Raw genomic sequence first — 21853 nt, 5'->3', positions numbered from 1 at the left:
TATTTATTATTGAAGTGTTGTTATATGTCAATTTGATTTAATTCCTTTATTTTCTTAAATATGTGGGTATATAGTATTTATAGAGTTGTAACTTTTAGTTTTAGTTACTTTTTCTTATTTGTAAGTCGCTTTGGACAAAAGCGTCTGCTAAATGACTAAAGTAAGTAAAGTTATCACCTCCACAGAAGTCGATATTTTAGTTTAAACGCTCCAGCACTCTGACGCCGCCGGACACGTGACCTCAGGACCCGTATGTGCTTGTCTCCGGAACACGAGAGCAGTGAGTGAGAAGACGAGAGGATGGAGTGCACTGGAAAAACTTTGTCCGAGACCTAAAACAGCCGTATATCTTATTGAGTAAAGGAGAAAGGACGCTTGAATCAATTTTAAAGCGGCTTGCTTTGGCTTGTTTGGTTCATCTGCGGTGCGCGGAGCCGGATGTTGCACAGAGGCGCAGGTTGTGCACGCACTCGCGGATCGTAGAGAGAAGGGAGACGGGCTCGGCAGGTACACGCTTACCGTACACCGCAGGGGATGCTATCGGTACTTTCCTATGGCAGGATCGTGGCCAGGGCTGTCCTGGGCGGACTCTCGCAAACGGACGGCAGAGATTATAGCCTGATCACGGCCAGCTGCGGCTTCGGGAAGGACTTTCGGAAGGGGATCCTGAAGAAGGGCATGTGTTACGGCGATGATGCCTGCTTCATTGCCCGGCACAAGTCCGCGGATGTTTTGGGTGAGCGCCACCAACATCCTGTCTGTTATATATCAGTTGTTTTGGCTCAAATATGCAAGGTGACCAGCTTGTTGGGGACATTTAACTGTGAAAATGACCTTCACGGGTTAATATCAGCACAGTGATGGAGGGGTGTGAGGGTTACTCACCTGAAATAACCTCACTCTTTGTGAATCTTGTTTAGGATTTTCCTGATCCCGCCTGTAGATTTAACATGCGTTCCTTAAATATGCAGCAACCGATTATAGATATTACGCATGATATAATGCATATAAAATCTAAATTTATTGTAAAGTGAGCTTGGGTAAGACAAGTTGACCTTTCACCCAGAAAGATGCCAGGCTGAATCCCCAAAGCGCGACTAGCGGCGGAAACTAGAATGATTTGCCCGTAAAACATTTCCATCATGGAAACACGGACATAAATTACATGTTGTTAAAGTCAGGCGTGCTTAACATTAATAGATTTCTCCGATCGCGTGTGCTTTGACTCTATACTTGTAATTTACACTGTGAATATTAATGTTTTACGTAATTCGACCTGTTTAAGGAATGCTGTGAGATGCATGCATAAAACATGTATGCATTAACTGGATTATTTTATGTAGGAGTGTCAAGGGCTCGCCTGTAAATGTTGCAGGAGCTGTTTGTAAAGGTCAGAATGGTTGAGCATGGAGGCGGCCATGTTGTTTAATCGCATGCACGTTCCAGCGACACACACAGGCGGATTCATTGTCCTCTCGTTGACCCACAGAAATATTCTCTAGCATTTCTACAACCTAATATAATAGCATTAAATAATACTGAATAGCTGTCACAGAGAAAACTCAGAATAATGTTCAAAAGTTAACAAAATACAGGAAAACAAAGGGTTCGCTGTTTCATTCACGTGCTACACTGGATGTTCACGGGCTCTTGTTACAGACTCAGCAGCACGTGAGGAGCAGACCAGCTGTTCTGCACAAGTTATGTGCATAACTTGCCTCAAAATACCAGTTACTGACTACTATTAAACCGCTACAAACCAGTCTTTTGCATTTTTCTAAAGTGGTGCTAGTGCAAAACACTGTTTTAGTGCATTGCTGTGCAGTTGTTAGGTGGATATAGATTGTCAGGTTCCACAAGTACAAATCCTATTGAAATTAGATTTTTAACTATAACTTATAAAGCATTAACAGACAGGCCTACTGTGAGCTTCGAGATTGTTAAACAATAGTAAATGCTTTTATTGAAGCCCATTTATTTTAAACTTATTTTTCAAATAATCATGTTTAACAGCAAACTTCCTGGTGAAAAACTACATTACCTGCATAATGATGATTCCGCAGCAAAATCTCTGCAATGCATATTTTGCAATAGATGTAACTGCTTCTATATGTACAACCAGCATATTTTATTTGGTGCCCTTATTAGTGGAGTGGTCTGTTTTCTCAGTGACTCATGTTGAAGTTTCAGGAGGGTGTGAACTTTATAAATCCCATTATCAGTTGGATGCGAGGTGTTCATTGATACTCTTTTCCAGGAATCAATTTTTGCAGACGTTTGATGTTCCATTTAACTGCAATAAAAAAAGTGATCCTATAAGACTAAAGAACTGCTTGCTTAGATGTTTCAGGCTTATTATTTATAGTGGCCTTTCTTGTGCCAACTGGATATATGTTAATTTCAATCATGTTCAGATAGGGGTTGTACGTCCAAAGTCTTTATATATAGTAACATGTTATATCTCAAAGTATATATCATGAATTGATAAAGTTAGGGCTGCTTAATTAAAGTGCCCCTGTTATGGATATTTGAAAATGACCTTTCATGCAGAGTGTAATGCAGCTCTGAGTGAATGAAAGCATCCTGCAAAGTTTTAAATCTGAAAGTTATATAAAGTGTATAAAGTTATTGTCTCTCAAAAAAAAAGTCGACTCTGAATCATTGAAACGAGTTGTTTTTAAAACGAATCCCAAGCCGTTTCATGTTGACATCAACACGAAACATTAGCATATTGCCCGCCCACTTGTTGCGAGCGCAGACCTGGGGAAACTTCACCATCAGTCGATTTTCGCGTTGGTCTGAATGAAAATGCAGATTCATTCTTTGCCACTAGGTGCCGCTTTTTGAGCGGTAAAAATAGCTGTACTAAATTATTCTGTATTGTAATACTGTACACAAAGCAGCACTGCGCTCGCAAACGCTGCTTTATCAGGCATTACAGGCATGATGAAATGAAAATGAGACCAATCGGACCAATCACCGCAGATTAGTGTCACGCTGAGGGCTTTGGAAAAATGAATCGTTGAGCAAATCATTTGGGAGTCGTTGAGCAAGTAACGTAAAAATAAATGCATATTATAAGACAATGAAAGTATTTTTTGACCTTGCATGCTTGTCAACCTGTTGTTGGGGACTCCCAAAACCAAAATATGAACCTTTCATAATCCGTAAGAGGGGCACTTTAATCAAAATAAACCTGTTGTCACTCTACGATTATCAAATTGTAAAGGCTGCGATTTAAATAAATATATGCGCTGCATGTTTCAGAGGGAAGTGTGACGTTTAGTGCTGTCAAACGATTAATCGCATCCAAAAAAGTTTTTGCTTACATAATGTGTGTACAGTATATTATGTGTATATATAAATACAAACACATGCATGAATATATTTAAGAAAAATTGTTTATGTGAAATATATTTATATATCATATAAAATATATGTATAAATGCATATACATGTAAATAGTTTCAAAATATATACTGTATGTGTGTGTATTTATATATACATAATAAATACAGTACACATACATTTATGTAAACAACTTTTCTTTTGAATGCGATTAATCGTTTGACAGCACTAGTGATGTGTTACACCCGAGCAGCTCATCCAAATTGAATGCGTGACATTTGAAAATAAGCAAAATAAATTGTAAATATTATTGTGATTGTACAGTTATGTAAAAAAAAAAAATATATATAATTTTTTTTTTATTTTTTTTTTTTAAAAACTAAAGAAATATTACTACTACCCTATAATAAATATATAAAAAAAAATATATATATATATATATATAATTAATTTTTTTTTTTTTTTTTTTTTTTTTTTTTTAATTATAGGGTAGTAGTAATATTTCTTTAGTTTTTTTTTGTCATTTTTAACTTTTTTTGTAATAATTATGGTATTATTAATTTATAGCCATATTGATATAAAATCACAATATTTTGCCCAAATTATACAGCTCTACAAAAAAACCCCAGCAAACCTAGATTAGATTTTAATTAGTTTTTTTTTTCCCCAAATCATGCAGTGCATGTTTATAATATGTTGAGGTATTAAGTATATTAAAAATGGCAGTGATAATTAAATACAATGGGGTAAAATACATTTACAATAAATAACATGGAAGAACATTTAAAAAAATTAAATTTAAATGCATCAAGTTCTTTGAAGTATTCTCTTTCCAGTCATGATTGTTTAATTTAGTCTTGCAAATGACTGCCATTTTCAAGAAATGTTTAAATTGAATGACTGTAAAAATGAGAAATACAATATTATATTTTCATTCCCCTTGCTATGTGTGCACATCTTAATCATTTTTATATTTCTATATTATACTTTTTATATTAAGTTGTTTTTGTTTAAATGCAGACATCACATTTATAAATTTAATTGTTTTTAGGGAGTCACGTGACATGAACCACTTTTATTAAAAGCCGACACATCTGTCATTTAACACAGCCTGTTGAATACAGATGCTCTCTGGGTGACTGTTTGTCACAAGGAAGAGGACTCGTTGTATGGCAGCGCTGGAATCTGCTTTCAAGTGTGTGCTGGTGTAAACAGATGGATGTTTCCACTGAGAGCAGTTTTCTTTAGCTCCTTTGCTATGGTAAATATGGTCATCTCAGGTTAATGTTTATGAAACTAAATACAGATGTTGTGGAATAAAGATTTGAGTCATGGAATCGCTTATGTGACCTCACTATTTGGCCTGGATGTTGGTCATCTGTGTGTCGTTATAATAAACATTTCTTCCTGTTAAGTGTTACGATACAGTATCCACAAAGTTATATCGTCCCATTCCGAAGTATTTTTTCTTACTCTAACACTACCGTGTTTGCAGCCTTATGATAAACAGTTGGTCTTGTTTGCAAAGCTCCATTGAAATGTTAATGGTAGCATGATTTATGCTGCTCTAAATCGTGTTTAACTCTAAGTCGCCCCTCATTCTTTTTGAGCCTGGATCTCCATTTGAGCCCATGCAATCTCTTAATTCTTAATGTGTGTGGTTACAATGTTTAGTCAGAGTGAGATGTCAACATATTGGTGTTAGGGAGGGACTAACTAAAAGTAGAGATGCTACTAACAGCATTCACCAGCATTGTGACCGTAGCTTGCTTGTTTTCAAAATAATGAAACTTTACCAGTAATAAGATAAGTAGCAGTGTATCATGTCAAAACACAGTTATAGTATTTAATGCTGTATTATATTGCAGCCTTAAGCTACTTTCAACATGGAATCATTCTGTACTTTTAAAAACATATTTCAACATATAATACATTTAAAATGTAAAAATATGAAATCTGCGGCAAGTTTGCACTCTTTTAATTAAGCCAAGAATTTGCGCCAATCTTTTATTCTTCACATCTTCAATAATAATCAATAATGTAGTAATATATAAAGCACAGCTCACCCAGAGATCACAGAACTCATTGCAAAATATTCACTTGAAATTCCGAGTTGTGTGGATTCCTTGAAATGACTAGATTTGGCTGTCGAAAATTAGCCAAGCAAGGCAATTCAATCATTCAAAACAGCGCTTTACAGATTTGAATCCTTGTGTTGTGTTTTAGGTACTTTTATTTTATTTATAAAATAATTTAATGTACTCTTCGTTACTAAATTTATTACCATTATAAATATTTTTTCTTGTATTTAGTGCAATTTTTCAAAGATCACTTTAATGCTGTCACTAATGTTAAAACTTACAGCAATACATTTTCTACAATAAAGAACAACGAAAGCATTTCAAAATCTAGTTTAAAAAGTGTCAAGTTGAACGGTGTGTGGACGTTGACAGTCAGGTAGAATAGCCTATCGTAGCCCTCGGACCAAAGGATATGATTGGACGAACATTTTATAATCCTACGCCTTCCACAAATGATATAAATATATTTAGAACACTTAACTTGTGACTGCTATTGAGTTGTGAAGAGACTTTCAGCCAGCATAACAAAAAAATGTTTTTGAACTAAATCACCTACCCTACCTTTAATGTATAGTGTTTTTTGAGCTTGTAATTAAACATCTTTAGTTCGCACCATTTTTTGAGTTATATTTTGTAAAGAGTAACCAGTAGTTACTACTAGCTACTTGGAGTTCAAGGGGTTCACAAGATATTAATTTGTTGAACGAAGGTGTCAGACGTGCATAGCAGACGGCTGTTTTGCATTACCATCACAATGCGCAGTCAATCAGGAGGTCAGGAAGGAGGTTTGTGGCAGCTGCCATCTGTCTCTGTGGTGTCAGAAACCGCCATCTCTTCCTTCCTTTTCATCCGATTGTCAGAAGTTAGGTGTTAAAGGTGCTTAAGGAAATTAACACCCATCCAACTGGTTTTACTCTTAATGACGACATCTTTCCCGTTCTGCTTTCCTCTCAGGTGTTGCGGATGGCGTTGGGGGCTGGAGGGATTACGGCGTGGACCCGTCGCAGTTCTCTGCCACCCTGATGAGGACGTGCGAACGGCTCGTGAAGGAGGGCCGCTTCACTCCCAGCAGCCCCGTGGGCATCCTGACCTCCGGCTACTTTGAACTCCTGCAGAACAAAGTACCGCTGCTGGGTAAGATCATATCCACACACACCAAACCATACGGTGACTCACACACTCGCTGCTGCTTTTATAGGATAAGTAAACAGTTGCAGGATGACTCACAGTCCTTGCGTCGTGATGCACATTATGGATTCTTGTCCATGTTTTTTCCCAATGTATTCAAGAAGTCATGCTTGACTATTATGAGATTTTGATGCCATGTATCTCATACACTGTTATTTTAGTATTATGTGTATTAGTGTATTTTAGTAATTTTTATTATATTATTAATATTATTATAATATATTGTAACAGTTTGTTACATATCCATGCTGTTCTTGTAAATAGAGTTTGGCCTAACAAAATGGAACGATTTTTACTTCATAAACTGCAAAAATGTTATTTACTAAGGTAACTTCAAATTAACAAATGGTCCAGGTGAATTTTTAACCTCGAAAAGAAGAGTAAAGTTAGATTCTCATACAAGGCATTGGATTACCAAGCACGCAACCGGTCTTCTTTTTGCTGAAACCTGACATCACGGGCTGTCAGAGATGTCACTCTATGTTCTTCGTCTTGCTGAGTTGTTTGCCTCTTTAAAAAGTGACCTGCTTTTATTTTGGGAAGGCATGTGGAGCGATAAAGGTCTGGGTGACCGTTCTAAGACAAGGTCGCTTGAACTACAAGGGTTTGGCCAGGGATCGAGAAAAGGAAAGATTGTGCAAGGTGATAAACTGAGAGTCCATCAGCATAAAGCCTAATTAGAGATTCCTCTTTAATAAGTGCTCAACCTAAAACCTGATCAGTGGGAAAAATTGCTTTTAAAAATAGGCTTAATAGGTTACGATTATAAATTGTTGATGTTAATTAAACTGTACTAACAATACTTTTACAGCATTTATGAATTGAATTACTACATACTGTTTTCTATTTTAATATATTTTGAAATGTAATTTATTCCTGTGATGCAAAGCTGAATTTTCAGCGTCATTCATTACCCCAGTCTTCAGTGTCACATGATCATTCAGAAATCATTCTAATATGATGATTTGGTGTTTTCGGAATTGATTTGCTGATTTCTTATTATAAATGTTGAAAACAGGTGTACTGCTTAATGACTTTGTGGAAACTTGGATGTTTAAAAAAAAATTTTTAGAGTTCAAAAGAGTGCCATTTATTGTAAAATATAAATCTTTTGTAACATTGTCTTTACTGTCACCTTACTATACTGTAAGTATAAAAGTATTAATTTACGAAATAAAATCTTACTGACCCCAAACATTTGAACAATAGTATATAGTAATATATTTTTATATAGTCATGTATATAGTAATATATTTTTGAACATTTCAAACAGTTTAATTTATTTGATATGAACAAAATTAAGAATAAACAATGGTATGTTTATATATCTACATTAACATTGACAAAATCGCTGTAAAAGTTTGTTTGCATTAATGTTAACAAACTGAACTTTATTGTAAAGCATTACCAATTGTGTTTTCTGAAAAGTACACATTACGTTTTGTCAGTATCTTTCCAACGCTATCTCACGACCAATTCGTACATATTTTATGAGGTGGCCAATTTGTACGATTTAGTACGATTTGTCTAAACCCCAGTGACGGGTAGGTTTAGGGGCGGGGTTAGGTGTAGGTCATTCGTACAAATTCATACGAATTGGCAACTCGTAAAATACATACGATTTAGCAAAAATCGTATGAATTTGTACGAGTGAGGTCGTACGAATTAGCCACCTCGTAAAATATGTACGAATTGCTGTGAGATCAGGCTGCTGTTTCCATCACCCTGTTTTTATGCGCATTTTGAAGTATTGCATCAGAAACGAGGGATGGAAATACAAAATTTCAAATAAAAATTCCTTAATTTGCAAAAAAAAAAAAATTTACGCTTAATTGAGGTGGTTTTTGAATTGTGCAAATAATGGGAGATGGAAATGCATTTACCGAATAAATTCCCCCATGCGACTAAAAAAAAAAGTCATATGACTTTGCGCTATGGGACGCAAAACTTGACTAGCCATCGGACCGATCTTGTTCCACGGCATCTGAAATGTTGGTCATTCTGAAATGCCCAAGAAAAGTCTATCATCAAAGTATTTCTGTATAATTGCGTTCCTAAATAGCAGCATCCACCTCCGAAAGTAATGACCGCATTTTAGTTTTGTCTGCTTGCTCTGAGGCGCAAGTAATATATTATTTAAGAAAATTATTATATAAGAACAATTTTGTTCTCTTTGACTCGTTGGATGCTTATTCGCAAATGTTTTATGCGATATTACAGTTTTACAAATAAATTAAATTTGCAACTTTGGATGGAAACCCGGCTACTGTCAGTTATGCTTGTAGATGTTTAACACCTGGTGGTATATTTATTTACAGTGGTAATGTGATTGTCCCCCTGACATACTTTACATGCAACAATTTCTCCCTGCATAGACGTCATGCTGCTTGCAGTGTAGACAGCTTCTTATATAACAGGAGCCACAATGCATCACGGTACCCGTTTGCTTTGAGGGCATGCTGTCATGGACAGTATGCAGGTTACATGACTATGTTATGGGGACAAAGGTTCAACTGTTTTTGTGAGTGAATAAAAAAAGAGTAAAGTGTAAATTTTTCATTTGCATATAAAAAGTCATATATTATAGCTTCAATTAAAAAAGAAAATCTATGTATATTATTTGTTTAATTTATTTTTGTCTCTCGGTCTCTTCTAGGGAGTAGCACAGCTTGCATAGTCGTTCTGGATCGTCGGAGTCACAGGATACACACCTGTAATCTGGGAGACTCCGGCTTCTTGGTGGTTCGAGGTGGAGAGGTGGTCCATCGGTCAGACGAGCAGCAACACTATTTCAACACACCCTTCCAGCTGTCCATAGCCCCGCCGGGGGCAGAGGGCGTGGTGTTGAGTGATAGGTGGGTCGGTGACACTCGCTGATAGCGGATACACTCACTGCAAGGCTCGCTCGAAATCCCTGGTAGCCCTTCGGTCAGGTACTCTTCAGATTTTGGTAGCCCGAAAATTTAACTAGCCCAAATAAAATAAAGACCATAAATGTCAATCAAAAACATTTTCAATACACAAATATCAACGAATATCAAGGAAAGAGTTTTATTTTACTATTTACAAGGTATCTGCAGAATTCTTAAATCTATTTAAGGCAATTTGAAAAATTATTTCTTATACCATTTAACGTATTTAAGGCCTTAAACTCTTAAATTTAGTTGTATCAAATTCAAGAACCCATGGGAGCAAAATTTTTTTCTTGCTGAGCAAAACTTTTCTCTATTGGGCGGACATTTCGGGCACCTGAGCAAAAGCATTCTTTATACCAGACCTGTATAGCATGCACACAAAAGAGTGTGTAACTTTTTAACTGCTATTTATATTTGATTTGACCCTTGATGTAACTAAGTGATGTACATTTTAGGTTACCTGAGAAAACTTTTTTACTGTACAATACACTGCAGTTCAAAAGTTTGGATCAATAAAGTTTCTTATGCTCATCAAGGCTGTATCTATTTGATAAAAAATACTGAATATTATTTCACAAAATAATATTGTGAAATTTCATTGCCATTTAAAATAAATGTTTTCTATTTTAATATACTTTAAAAATTTAATTAACTCCTGTGAAGCAAAGCAGTATTTTCAGAGTCTCGTGATCCTTTAGAAGTCATTCTAATATGCTGATTTATAATCAATGTTGGAAACAGTTGTACTGCTTTATTATTTTTTTTATACTGTATTTTTTTTGGGACCTGTGATTTATTTTTAAAAAAGGTTAAAAAGAACAGTGTTTAGTCAAAATAGAGATTTTGTGTTACAATATAAACTATTCAAAAGTCTGTGGTCAGAATTTTGTTTCTTTCTTTTGTTAAAGATACTTTAAAAAAGTTTAAAGAATGTTAAATAAACTTTATTCAGCAAGGATGTGTTAAATGGAATAAAAGTGATAGTAAAGATTTCTATTGTTAGAAAATATTTCTATTTTGAATAAATGCTGTTCTTTTAAATGTTTTATTAATCAAAGAATCAAAGAAAAAAGTAACACAAGTTCCAAAAAAATATTAAGCAGAATTCATATGAACATATGAATTCTTCTATAGCTGTCTAAACATCATGAAGTACAGTTTGTACAATACTCTTGAGTGTGACTGTACATGTTTCAGAGTTTTGTTACCGTTCTTTGCCCATCCTCTACTATTTCCAGCACTTAATCAATCCACTCTTCTTTAATACATGAGGACGTTTTATTTCACATGTCATTGCGTTTGTGTTGTCTGTCGTGTTGAGCGCACCACAACCACTGAAGTATTCAGTTTCTACAGCGACTCATTTGGTGCATATCGTTCTCTTTCTATGAAACCTGTAAACGCATTCACCAGGTCTAACTCTGTCGTGACATCAGCTCTACAGCGGTTTGCCCGAGCATTGCTATTCTTTCCCTTTTACTGTCAGCTTTCAATCAAATGGCTTCCCAACTCATTTTTGTGTGCGCGAAGCACATTATTTCTTCTACAGATCAGTGTCACAGACGTCTGCGCGTGGGGCCGTGTGTGTTTTACATCAATTAATAGTGTAAGATGCACCTACTATAGGAGCAGACACGTTGATCTGGTGCTTATGCAGGCCATGTGAATTTGATTTATTACATTCCCCCCTTATATCATTCTCTGACTTCTCTTTCTCTACTGGATCTATTAATTTATTAAAAAGACATATGCAATTAATACATATAATGACTTAAATACACCCCTACTGTAGCAAGTATTTTATAAAAAAAAAGACTTTAATATTTAATATAGCATCTAATATAAAATGTTTTAGTATTTTTGGGGGGGATATTGTTCTGATACTGTAGTGAGATTATATCTTTATTTGATCGTTGGGCATAATCTACTATTACTGTTTAAGCAGTTAAGAAGTTTTGGTAAAATATTAAACAAATGTAAAACATTTCATAAGTCATGTGATGCAACCAATGTGCAGAAACGTGCTGAAAGGAAAACAAAAAAACAGGAAATGATGTTATAGAGACATGCAGACCACCTTGACTGTGTCAAGGTCAATAAATCAAGTTAAGCAAAGATTGTAAAATGATATACGACCTCCAAAAATTATGAATTAAGAAAAAAAAATGAAACCTGTATTTTAAATAATTAATAAACATATATTTAAGTTGAATGTTAATACTTAATCATGTTTACACCATTTTTTTAGAGTCTTAAATATAAACTTTTCTTAAATTGTATGGTTTAAAATATATACATTTCTGAATTTCTAAGAACATTAAACTTGCATTATTTTTCTTTTTTCTTTATCGTGGGCACTTGTATCAGATGGTTTTCCACTCATTAGATGTTAGATGAGCGGTGTTAGCAGGTATTAGCTGAGATTCTCCTGAACCCTGTAGAAGTGAGAACAGCCAAAGAGTTCCGCTTAAAGCACGGTGTGAGTGTTGGCCCAATTCTTTAATGTCAAGGCCATGTGACTCTAGTTCCTCACTGCCACGGTCTTGCCAGGGGCACTCATCCAAACATGCACGCACAAATACCCAAAACCTCCAACCAAAGAGAGAGGGTGGGGAAGCAAACCCATTCCCCTCAGCCAATCAGCATTGTGCTGAAAACTTGTTTACATTTATTTTTCTGAGTCCCAGTAGAGGGCGTGATTATTTTAAGCTCCACGTATCCTGCTAAATTTATGTGGGACCTTTAGTTTATGTTGTCCAGAGTCTACTATGGCAGACCTCCACTGAAAACTCTCATCTAACTTTCTCATGTGCAGCAGGGAATCTAACCTGAGCTTGACCTGAGTGTGCCTCATTGGCACTAAAATATCCATTTACAAGTAGAATTACATCCATTTGTCTATTTACAATACGTTGAGTTTTGGAATCAAGACCAAGTCCGGGTGTTGCAGGTCTTCTGAGATCTAAATGATTTAGTCATTTCGTAGATGTTTTAATCCAAAGAAAAGTCAGCTGAGAAACAATTGATCATACAAAAAGCAACAGTATTCTTAGTACCACTTGATTGTTAATGGCTGGTCCTTGTACTGGTCCGCGTCACAAAAATGAACCGAGACTATAGACTACTTGCCTCACAGACATGAGAGAAATATCTACAGAAAGCTTGAAATGTCTACTTTTAAACAAACCAATTGAATACTCTCATGTAATCCATATGTAAATCCATCTCTGAAGGTGAGTCAGTGTCATCAGCTTCATTATTTAGTTCACTTAACGGCTTAAATGAACAACTATTAGTCTACTAGAACAATCTTTAGTCGGGGGCAGCCCTACAGACAAATACGATAGACTGCCATAGAGCTCTGGAAAACACCCAAAGCCGTCTAACATAATGGCATCAAGTTTTGAACGGATAAGCAAATGTCCTCTTTTTGCTTTCTTAAATGTGACCCATAATCAGAGCACGAATACTTGCCCAGTGCACTAAAACAGATTAAACTAAAACTCAAAGGATTTGGAGCTTGAAGAGGCCTGTCTGGTTTCCAAGAAAACAACCTGACTGATTGGATTTGGTCCAGAGGTCATGTTGGGTCTGGACAAGTTCTCTTAAACCCAAGTGTCCATTACCCTCCGTTTAGGTCAGGCTGATCTCTGCCCTGTTACCCTCTTGCGCTACTGCTTGAGTTTCAACCCTGATCAAGTATCTCAGTCTAATTTAGTGGATTAGATCATTGTTTTCCCATTAGCATTTCTAAAAAATCACTGGATTGTTGCCCATAGACATTAATCTGAGAACTGCAGGTGCTTTATGCTTAACATATTGGGTTTTGTTTGTTTGTTTTATTTATCAGTGTAATTCAGGAGGTTACATTTATTTTTCATAACAGTGTTCAAGACTTGGCATCAATTGTGGGTGGCATAGTAATTAAAATACACTGGTATTGTAGAGCGTTGGCATATGCCATGTATATCTTATATTTGGTTTAACTGTACAGAAATGTAATTCTACATCTTTTTGTCAATCTCTTTCAGTCCTGAGGCGGCAGATAGCTCTTCCTTTGATGTCCAATTAGGAGACATAATTTTGACCGCTTCCGACGGCCTCTTTGACAACATGCCTGACTACATGATCCTGCAAGAACTCAAGAAACTCAAGGTACAGACAGTACTTGCATTAAATGTGAGGGTGCTTGGGTGACAGTGAGCAGATTTGGTTTTTGGCTTATACCAATGTTATAGAGATTAGTATGGCTGATATATCACATGTGTGTATATAACACAATGTTATGACTGCAAATGGACCTGAGGGGACCAGTGTCCACAATTACACCATACTGCATCATATTTGCTTTAGGGATGCTGATTCCAAAAATAGTGCCTTTTTTGCTCAAGCATGTCACTTTTTCTCATAGGATGCATTTCATAGCATTTTTGTTTTTGACAACCATTTGTAAGGTGAAGAAATCTTGTATTATCCCTTAATCACCAAAAAAAAAAAAAAAATGCCACGAAGATATGATTATCTGTCTTTCTCTGGGCCGGGTTACATCTGTTCAATTCTCAGCCATGTATAAATGATTTTCATTTTCACATGTATAAATGATTGTGTGCCTTATACCATTTTTAATTTGCACTAAGTGCAAATAGCCTGCCTTGTTGGCAAAGGCTATTTACAATAACTCCGCCCACTAACTCGTTAATGGATTAGTCAATAATAAAAAAGACGCTCGTTTAGCATCAGTTTCAGTGGCGTAGATTGTAAGGCGTGTGCTTTTTAATGCGATCGACCCGAGTTCGAGTCTGCCTTTTGCTGAACTTTTTTTCTTCCTTTTTCAAATCTCATATGGCATCAGAAAGGAAATAATCCAAAAATTTCAAATAAAACTATCTGGTAGGGTTAGGGTAGGGCTTTATTGTCCCAATAAGGTGGCATCCATTTAATAATTTGAATTAAAACTATAATTTACACTGTTATTATTGCATACTGTTTTATAATGTACTACAATACTGAGGTGCAAATAATTGCCGCTATTTGCAATGAGTAGTATAAATAGCAGAAAATCTTTCTATTTTAACATAGTAAATAGAATCTATAGCTATTTGCACTTAGTGTAGGGTTTGTGCAAACATCAGATATTTTTTTTCAAGATGCAGGGCTGCATTATCGGTTAATACCGATAAACTTGGAATTAAAATGGCTGATATGATATATCAGCCTAACACTATACTTGGTTATTAGTAGGATTTCCACCTTTCATTTTATTTTTCTTCAGATTATCTGCCTATGCCAATAATCTCAAATAGCCATATAATGGCCATATAATAGCCACATTTTTTCATTTTATTTGTCTCTAATCTTTTTTTTTTTTTTTTTTTGCCTCAGAACGCCAACTATGATAGTATCCAGCAGACTGCTCGCAGCATCGCTGAACAGGCCCACGAGTTGGCCTACGACCCCAACTACATGTCCCCTTTCGCCCAGTTTGCATGTGACAATGGGTTGAATGTAAGAGGTGAGTCTTCAAAAAGAGCTTCTTGAATTCCATTTCCTTACTCATCCCAAAACCTCTTTGAATATCCATAATCAGTGGCACTGACCTTGTAATTGGTCTGTTTTCATTTCAGGGGGGAAGCCTGATGACATCACAGTGCTTCTGTCCATCGTGGCAGAATACACAGACTGAGCGCGCTCATTGGCGCTTGCTCTTCTCTTACACATGTCTTCCACCCCTCTCCTATTGCACTGCTCCCCATCTCACTTCCCCCAGCACCCCTTTCCATTCTTCCATTTCTCGAGTAGATCTACAGTCAACGCAGGGAGGAGGATAACATGAACTCGCTGGTGATGCAAGCGGTACAAACAGTCCAAAATTGATGACCTCATTTGTGTCCAAAAGGATTTTGGGAATCTTCAACCTGTTGTGAATTTGAGTCATTTTTAGTTTTCCAAGGGTTAAGGAGATCCATGCATTACCCACAAAAAGTGGTTTCTAATGGGAGAAGCGGTCGTATTCACTCGTGTGGCTTGTGCAAATGAAAAGCTGTTGTCTATGTCTTGAGAGAGAAGTTAAGCATCTCTGAAGCCTCTATGTGCTGGAGTGCCTCTGTGTTTTTGTGTGTACGTGTATAAAGTGTCCCGTTTGGTTAAGCTGTAATGGAAAGGTGGGTTAAAGTCTGGAAGGAGGCTTGTCTAGATTTAAACCTGCTGGGAAATGCAAGTGCTTTAGGATGTGCTGGCTAGTTCTGTTCAGCCAGCATATCTACCTCTAGTTAGACAACCTTCATCTACACCACCACTTTGTGAGGTATTGGATGATGGATTGCTAGTTCAAAGGTTATAAAAGATAGAAACTGAATTGCACAGAGATCGTAGACCTTAGTCAGTGTAGTGCTATATTTAAGTTTTGACAGGAATGAAACTGAGGCTGTGAGGGTTAGAAGTGCAGTGCGTTCGTTCAATGGATTGTACTGCTTAACATGAAACCGATTGTTCAGCTGACAAAATGTCTTTCTGAAATGTTACGTAGACACAAACTCAAAACTTTTGAAAGTTGTGATTTGGTGAAAATTACATGATCTAGGACCTTTATACAGTTTGTAAAGACTGTAAGTATATCCCTGGCATCCTTATTTTCAATATGACGTCAAACCTGACCAAGGTCTGTACCAGAGAACGTCACAATCTGCTGATAGACAGATACACTCACTCACTGGGGTGGTGGATGTTGACTGAATGCGTGTTGGATGTATATTTACATGATTCGCCTCTCGACCCTTGAGTTTGAAAATCTACACGCACAAATGGCTAGCATCTGGCAATGCTTTTCATGAATTAAAAGGTCAGGTATATAAATAAATGTTTTATTTTTATAAATATTTAGCTTTTAGTGGACAAGATTCAACAGAATGCAGAAGTCAGGGAATGCTGGGATCGACCGTAAGGCCTTTCGGTGTTTTCTGTGCTCCCTAGCGAGGCTTGGGTTATTTTTTTAATTGATTGAAGGGTGTCTAACTACTTTTTTTTTGTTTTGTTTTTTTCTGTCTCTCTAGATTGGTTCTAGAGAACTTTTTCACATTCATGTGCTGCTTTAATTTGGTAAATTATAAATGTGTGAGTGACTACATTATTTATATGAATGTTTTTACCTGTACAATAAAAAAAAATGGGTGAGCTGATGGCGATTTTATTTCACGAAAGCGACAATTCATGCAGACCGTTGAGGGTGATTGGCTTGCAGTCTTTTTATAAAATGGAACACTGATTCTGTGAGATGCGTTAACTATAAATATAACCATAGTTTTGCCATCCTGATATGTCCCACAAAGGCTCTTCACCTACAGACAGAGAGGACTATAATGAAGTCTTCAGTTGTGCCTGCTACACAATTCGACCAGAACTGTGGTCTCTTATTGTGTGTAACGTCTTGTGGGTTGTAGTCATGTTAAAATCAAAATCTCGATCCACATTGTGTAATCGGTAAAGAAAACCAAAGCAGGAAAGCCATAGGACCAGCATGATCAAGGTGTTCTCACCCGATGTCTCACTGTCATCTAAAAGACCGCAGTTGAATCGTTAAATGTTAAGAGGATCTGCCCGAATTACCATAGTGTCCCAAATCTGCTTGTCTTTCTAGATAAATGAAATGGAAATCAACTAAACAGCCAGTCATATGTAATGGATATTCAGTTGTGTACTTGTCAATTACAAAATGTGTGATCTAGGTCTAAAATGTTTTAGCTGTCTATTTATTTTAGTCAAAGGTGATGTGATATCAGCGCCTCTAGAGGCAGCAAACGGAATTGCATTTTGTTTTTTTTTTTGAACAACTCAACCAATGGCTTGAGTTTAAGGTGGAGCTAACAGTTTGCTGAAGTAATAGTGATAGTGTTTTTTTTTTTTTTTTTTTTTTTTTGGTCCGACAATAAGAATTGGGATTATTTATTTTGAATCAGAAATGCCATATAATAATGAAGTATTAGGATCACCCAAAAAAATAATTAAATTTCTTATCTAAACAACATATGGTGGTTTGAAATCCAATTACAGTTATTTTTGCATTTGTTGGCATATGTCTAACTGTAGTGTAACGTCATATAAATTGCACATTGGTCAGTCTGTGTCTGAATATAGCCTACTAATTTTTGATCACTTTTTCCCCCAAGAGGCAAATTTTCGAGTTTGTCTTCTCTTTATATTGACAGCTACTCTTAATACTCTTGAAGGTATTTTGGTATTGTAACCTATGCACTGTAACACTATATATGGATGTTGGCTGTTTGAACAAACTGATCAGATTTTTTTTACACGTTAAATGAAAAATCAGTCCCAGAGATAGAATTTGAAAAACAAACCAATTGGTGTGCAGCTGAAAAAAAAACTTTATTTTTGCAATTCTGTTTGGCGTCTCTGGCGGGGTGTAAATATCACGTTTCGCCATTAGTGAGTGTCATTGCATGAGACGGTGTTGTGACTGAACTTTTTGTGTCTGGAGTTTTGCCTCTTTGTTTGCCCCACACAACACACATTTTTCCAAATTCTCTTGTTATGGCTTGTCCAAAACCGTCAGATGTGCTTTTATCAATTCTAGTGCAATTTTCCTACATCATAATTTCAAAACCGGAAAGCTGCCTCCCTGAGTTGGGCTGATCGTGACTGAACGCCACTCAGATCTGTGTCTGTGTTTCACTGTGAGTGAACCAGGAGTGGCTCCATGCAAATCGACATGCCATTTGCGCCTTAAAGTCTCATACTGTCCCATCCAGAGGCCTTTGTGTGGCAAAGCTTGTGTGTCTCGTCTGAGTGTCGCTTACAGCAGTGTCCTCGATTCTGGTTGTATCATCTGTATTTCTCTCATTTGATGGTTACTATGGTGCTTCTGCAGTCAAGATGAGTCTCTCAGTCTCTGAAGCAGACAATGTGCGAATGAGAACTACTTTTTGTGTGTAAGTGTAACAATGCAAGAAAAGTTCCTGTAAATATGTTTTCCAAGTTGTAAAATATTTAAATAAAAATTTAGTATTTATACTAAAATACGACTTGAAGTTATTGTCACTGTTTTTTTCACATTAGTATTAATGAATTTGTACTTGCTCACCCTTATGTTATTCTGAAGTGCATGAATCACACGTATGTGGTAATACTGTCGTTCGGTTTGTGATCATGTGGTGCCAACCACAGGAAACATATCAATAGAGCACCAAAGTGATTCATTACAATGTGGTTTAGCTTGCATATATTTTAGTGTAACAGATATAATAAGAATGATTGGGAAATTTTCACCACTGCTTAAAAGCTATTTGACTGATTCTTCAATTAGGGAACTCATTTATCTTTATCGTGATTTTGAAGAACCTTTTTTTGTTTCATAAAAAGTTTTACTAATTGTGTTGAAATGCTACATTTAAATATTGATGTTGTTGCTTTTTTTCTTTTAAACTCTTAACTAATAAATGTATTTAAAGGGAAAGTTCACCTAAAAATTAATTCTGTCATTAATCGCTCACCCTCATGTTGTTCCAAACACATAAGACCTTCCGTCATTTTCGAAACGCACAATTAAGATATTTTTGATGAGCACTTTTTGACCCTGCATAGACAGCAACCCAACTAGCATGTTCAAGGCCCAGAAAGGCAGTAAGGACATCATTAAATTAGTCCATGTGACATCAGTAGTTCAACCGTAATTTTATGAAGCTGCAAAATTAGCAAAATCTTTTGTCAAAAATCATTAGGATCATTAAGTAAAGATCATGTTCCATGGAAATTTTTCTACTGTAAATATATGAAAACGTTTGATTAGTAATATGCATTGCTAAGAACTTCATTTGGACAACTTTAAAGGCTATTTTCTCAATATTTGGATTTTTTTGCACCCCCAGATTCCAGATTTTCAAATAGTTGTATCTCGGACAAATATTGTCAAGTGGACAGAGCCTGACCTAACCTCCTGCAAACTATTAGGTTTGGGGCAAAGCTGCATCAGTTCATTTAGATGAGATGCTTACACACATGCCAAGCTGTGGAACCTTAGCAGGTTCTGGGGCTGCAGCAGCAGGATCCTTCAAGCTGGGACAAGAAGCTCTTGGACCAGGGTAGCTCTGATTCCATTATTAAAAATATGATTGGATGATGCAGTACTTGACTAACTTAACAAACTAAAACTATGTACAATACACATTCCTAGGTGAGTAGTTCCACAAGATGCTAAAACTACCGCCTCAAGCCAAGGTTTCAGATGCAACCAAGGCCTGCCAGCCTTGCAAGACGCTAAGGCTGACCCTCTATACCATGACCTACTTGGCGACCTGAAACACTATTCGAAATTCTAGAAATTAGATAAACATTTTTCATAAGGTATAAAAGTACAACTTGTGCTGTCGTGTACATAAAAATTGAGACCTAGGCCGACCTGCAAAGCTACCTGAAAAACGATGTGCAAGTGAACTATAGGGCAAAAGCTTTAAATGCAAAGGATGCTCACACAGAATGTTGATTTAATTTAGTTAATAGAAGTTAATTGATAAAGAAAATCTATTTATGACATTATGGCCCGGTTTCACAAACGGGGCTTAGTTTAAGCCAGGACTAGGGCTTAGTTAAATTAAATATTTAAACAACTTTTACAAAAATGCTTTAGAAGAAAACATTATAGGTGTGCATCTTGACACAGAACAATGACACTGACATATTTTAAGATATGTCAGAGTAAGATATTTTCAGTTGAGACAGCTCAAATATGCATTTTAGTCTGGGACTAGCTTAAGCCTTGTCTGTGAAACCGGGGGAAAATGCCTAAAACTTTTAAAGGGACAGTTCACCCAAAAATGAAAATTCTGTCACTCTTATGTCGTTCCAAACCTGTAAGACCTTTGTTCATCTTCAGAAAACAAATTAAGTTATTTTTGATGCATTCCGAGAGCTCAGAAACGTAGCACGGACATCGCTTTAAATAATCCATGTGACATCAGTGGTTCAACCGTAATTTTACAAAGCTACAAGAATACTTTTTGTGTGCAAAGAAAACTAAAATAATGACTTTATTCAACAATTCGTCTATTCCACGAGTCCACGTCACGCTATAGTGCCATTTTGGAGAGTATCGCATATGTAAACACCACTGATGGATTATTTTAACGATCTCCTTGCTACGTTTCCGAGCCTTGATCATGGAGGGTCAGAGAGCTCTCGGAATTCATCAAAAATATCTTATTTTGTGTTCCGAAGATGAACGAATGTCTTACAGGTTTGGAACGACATGAGGGTGTTAATGACAGAATTATTATTTTTGGGTGAAATATCCCTTTAACAGTGCTGTAGCTTTGCAGGTTGGCTTCTTGAAACGTCTCGGAGACGGTGCCACAGTTCTTCTGGATTTAGTCTGTCTTCTTCATGTCATTCCAGACAGACTGGATGATGATCAGATCAGATCTCTGTGTGGAAAACACTCCTTGTGCAAACAAAAATCTCACTGGATTATTACAATTAATGGCAAAATGAATGTTTGGAAACGTAAACTGATATTTCCTGACACACTACAATAAAATGTAGAAATAACTGTCTTAAAACCATGTTTAGCTGGTGAAAATACTAGTGTTCTAATCATTTTGGCCACCACTGTACACACATTAAAATTAAATTGTAAGAAGTGTGTGTGTGTGTGTGTGTGTGTGTTCGCACATGTGTGTTATGTTTTGGCTTATGACAGTAAACACCCTCGATCCTCATGATCTGGTCACAGTCCAGCTGGCTCAGCAGATGTGATGCACTCGGATCTGCTTACAGACTGACTGGACTGTCCTGATCTCAAGGCTGGACATCCTTTATTTGCTGGTCCTCGTCGGCAGTGGGGTAGTGATCATCAGGAACACTGGATGGAGGCTCCTGATGATCATTGTCCTCTAGATCAGTGCTTCCCAAACCTGTCCCGGAGGACCCCTAGCCCTGTGCATTTTGTATGTCTCCTTTATCTAACACACCTGATTCAACTCATCAGCTCGTTAGTAGAGGCTGCAAGACATGAATTGGGTGTTTCTGATAAGGGAGACATACAAAATGTGTAGGGCAGGGGGGCCTCCAGGACAGGTTTAGGAAGCACTGCTCTAGATGATGTCCTGTATAGCTAGGATTCTGATCTAAAGAGAGAAATATCAACCAAAAGCTTGTTTTAATCAAATTATAGCAATAAAATATTGCATATTCATATTAATTGTTCATTTAGAGGGAATCTTAAATATGAAACTTCTTTGAATTTTCCTCTAGAGGAAAACATTTATCAAAGGGAAAAATAATTTGCATTGTTACAGCGTGTGATGGTGATTTTAT

The 21853-nt window shown here is 36.5% G+C and overlaps 1 protein-coding gene across 1 annotated transcript; it reads left to right on the top strand.

The window, feature by feature from the left end:
• The first annotated feature begins 220 nt into the window (after positions 1–220).
• Positions 221–18571, top strand: LOC306865978 (protein phosphatase PTC7 homolog). Its single transcript, XM_079410903.1, has 6 exons — positions 221–736; positions 6384–6563; positions 9274–9472; positions 13564–13687; positions 14915–15044; positions 15157–18571. Exons 1-6 carry the CDS (start codon positions 535–537, stop codon positions 15213–15215), a joined length of 894 nt encoding a protein of 297 aa, XP_079267029.1. The 5' UTR covers positions 221–534; the 3' UTR covers positions 15216–18571.
• Positions 18572–21853: the final 3282 nt, after the last annotated feature.

This window comes from Barbus barbus (genome assembly GCF_936440315.1).
Source record: "Barbus barbus genome assembly, chromosome: 47".
Classification (NCBI taxonomy): domain Eukaryota; kingdom Metazoa; phylum Chordata; class Actinopteri; order Cypriniformes; family Cyprinidae; genus Barbus; species Barbus barbus.
The sequence above is the reverse complement of the archived record's forward strand: the minus strand, read 5'-3'. Positions and strand labels throughout refer to the sequence as shown.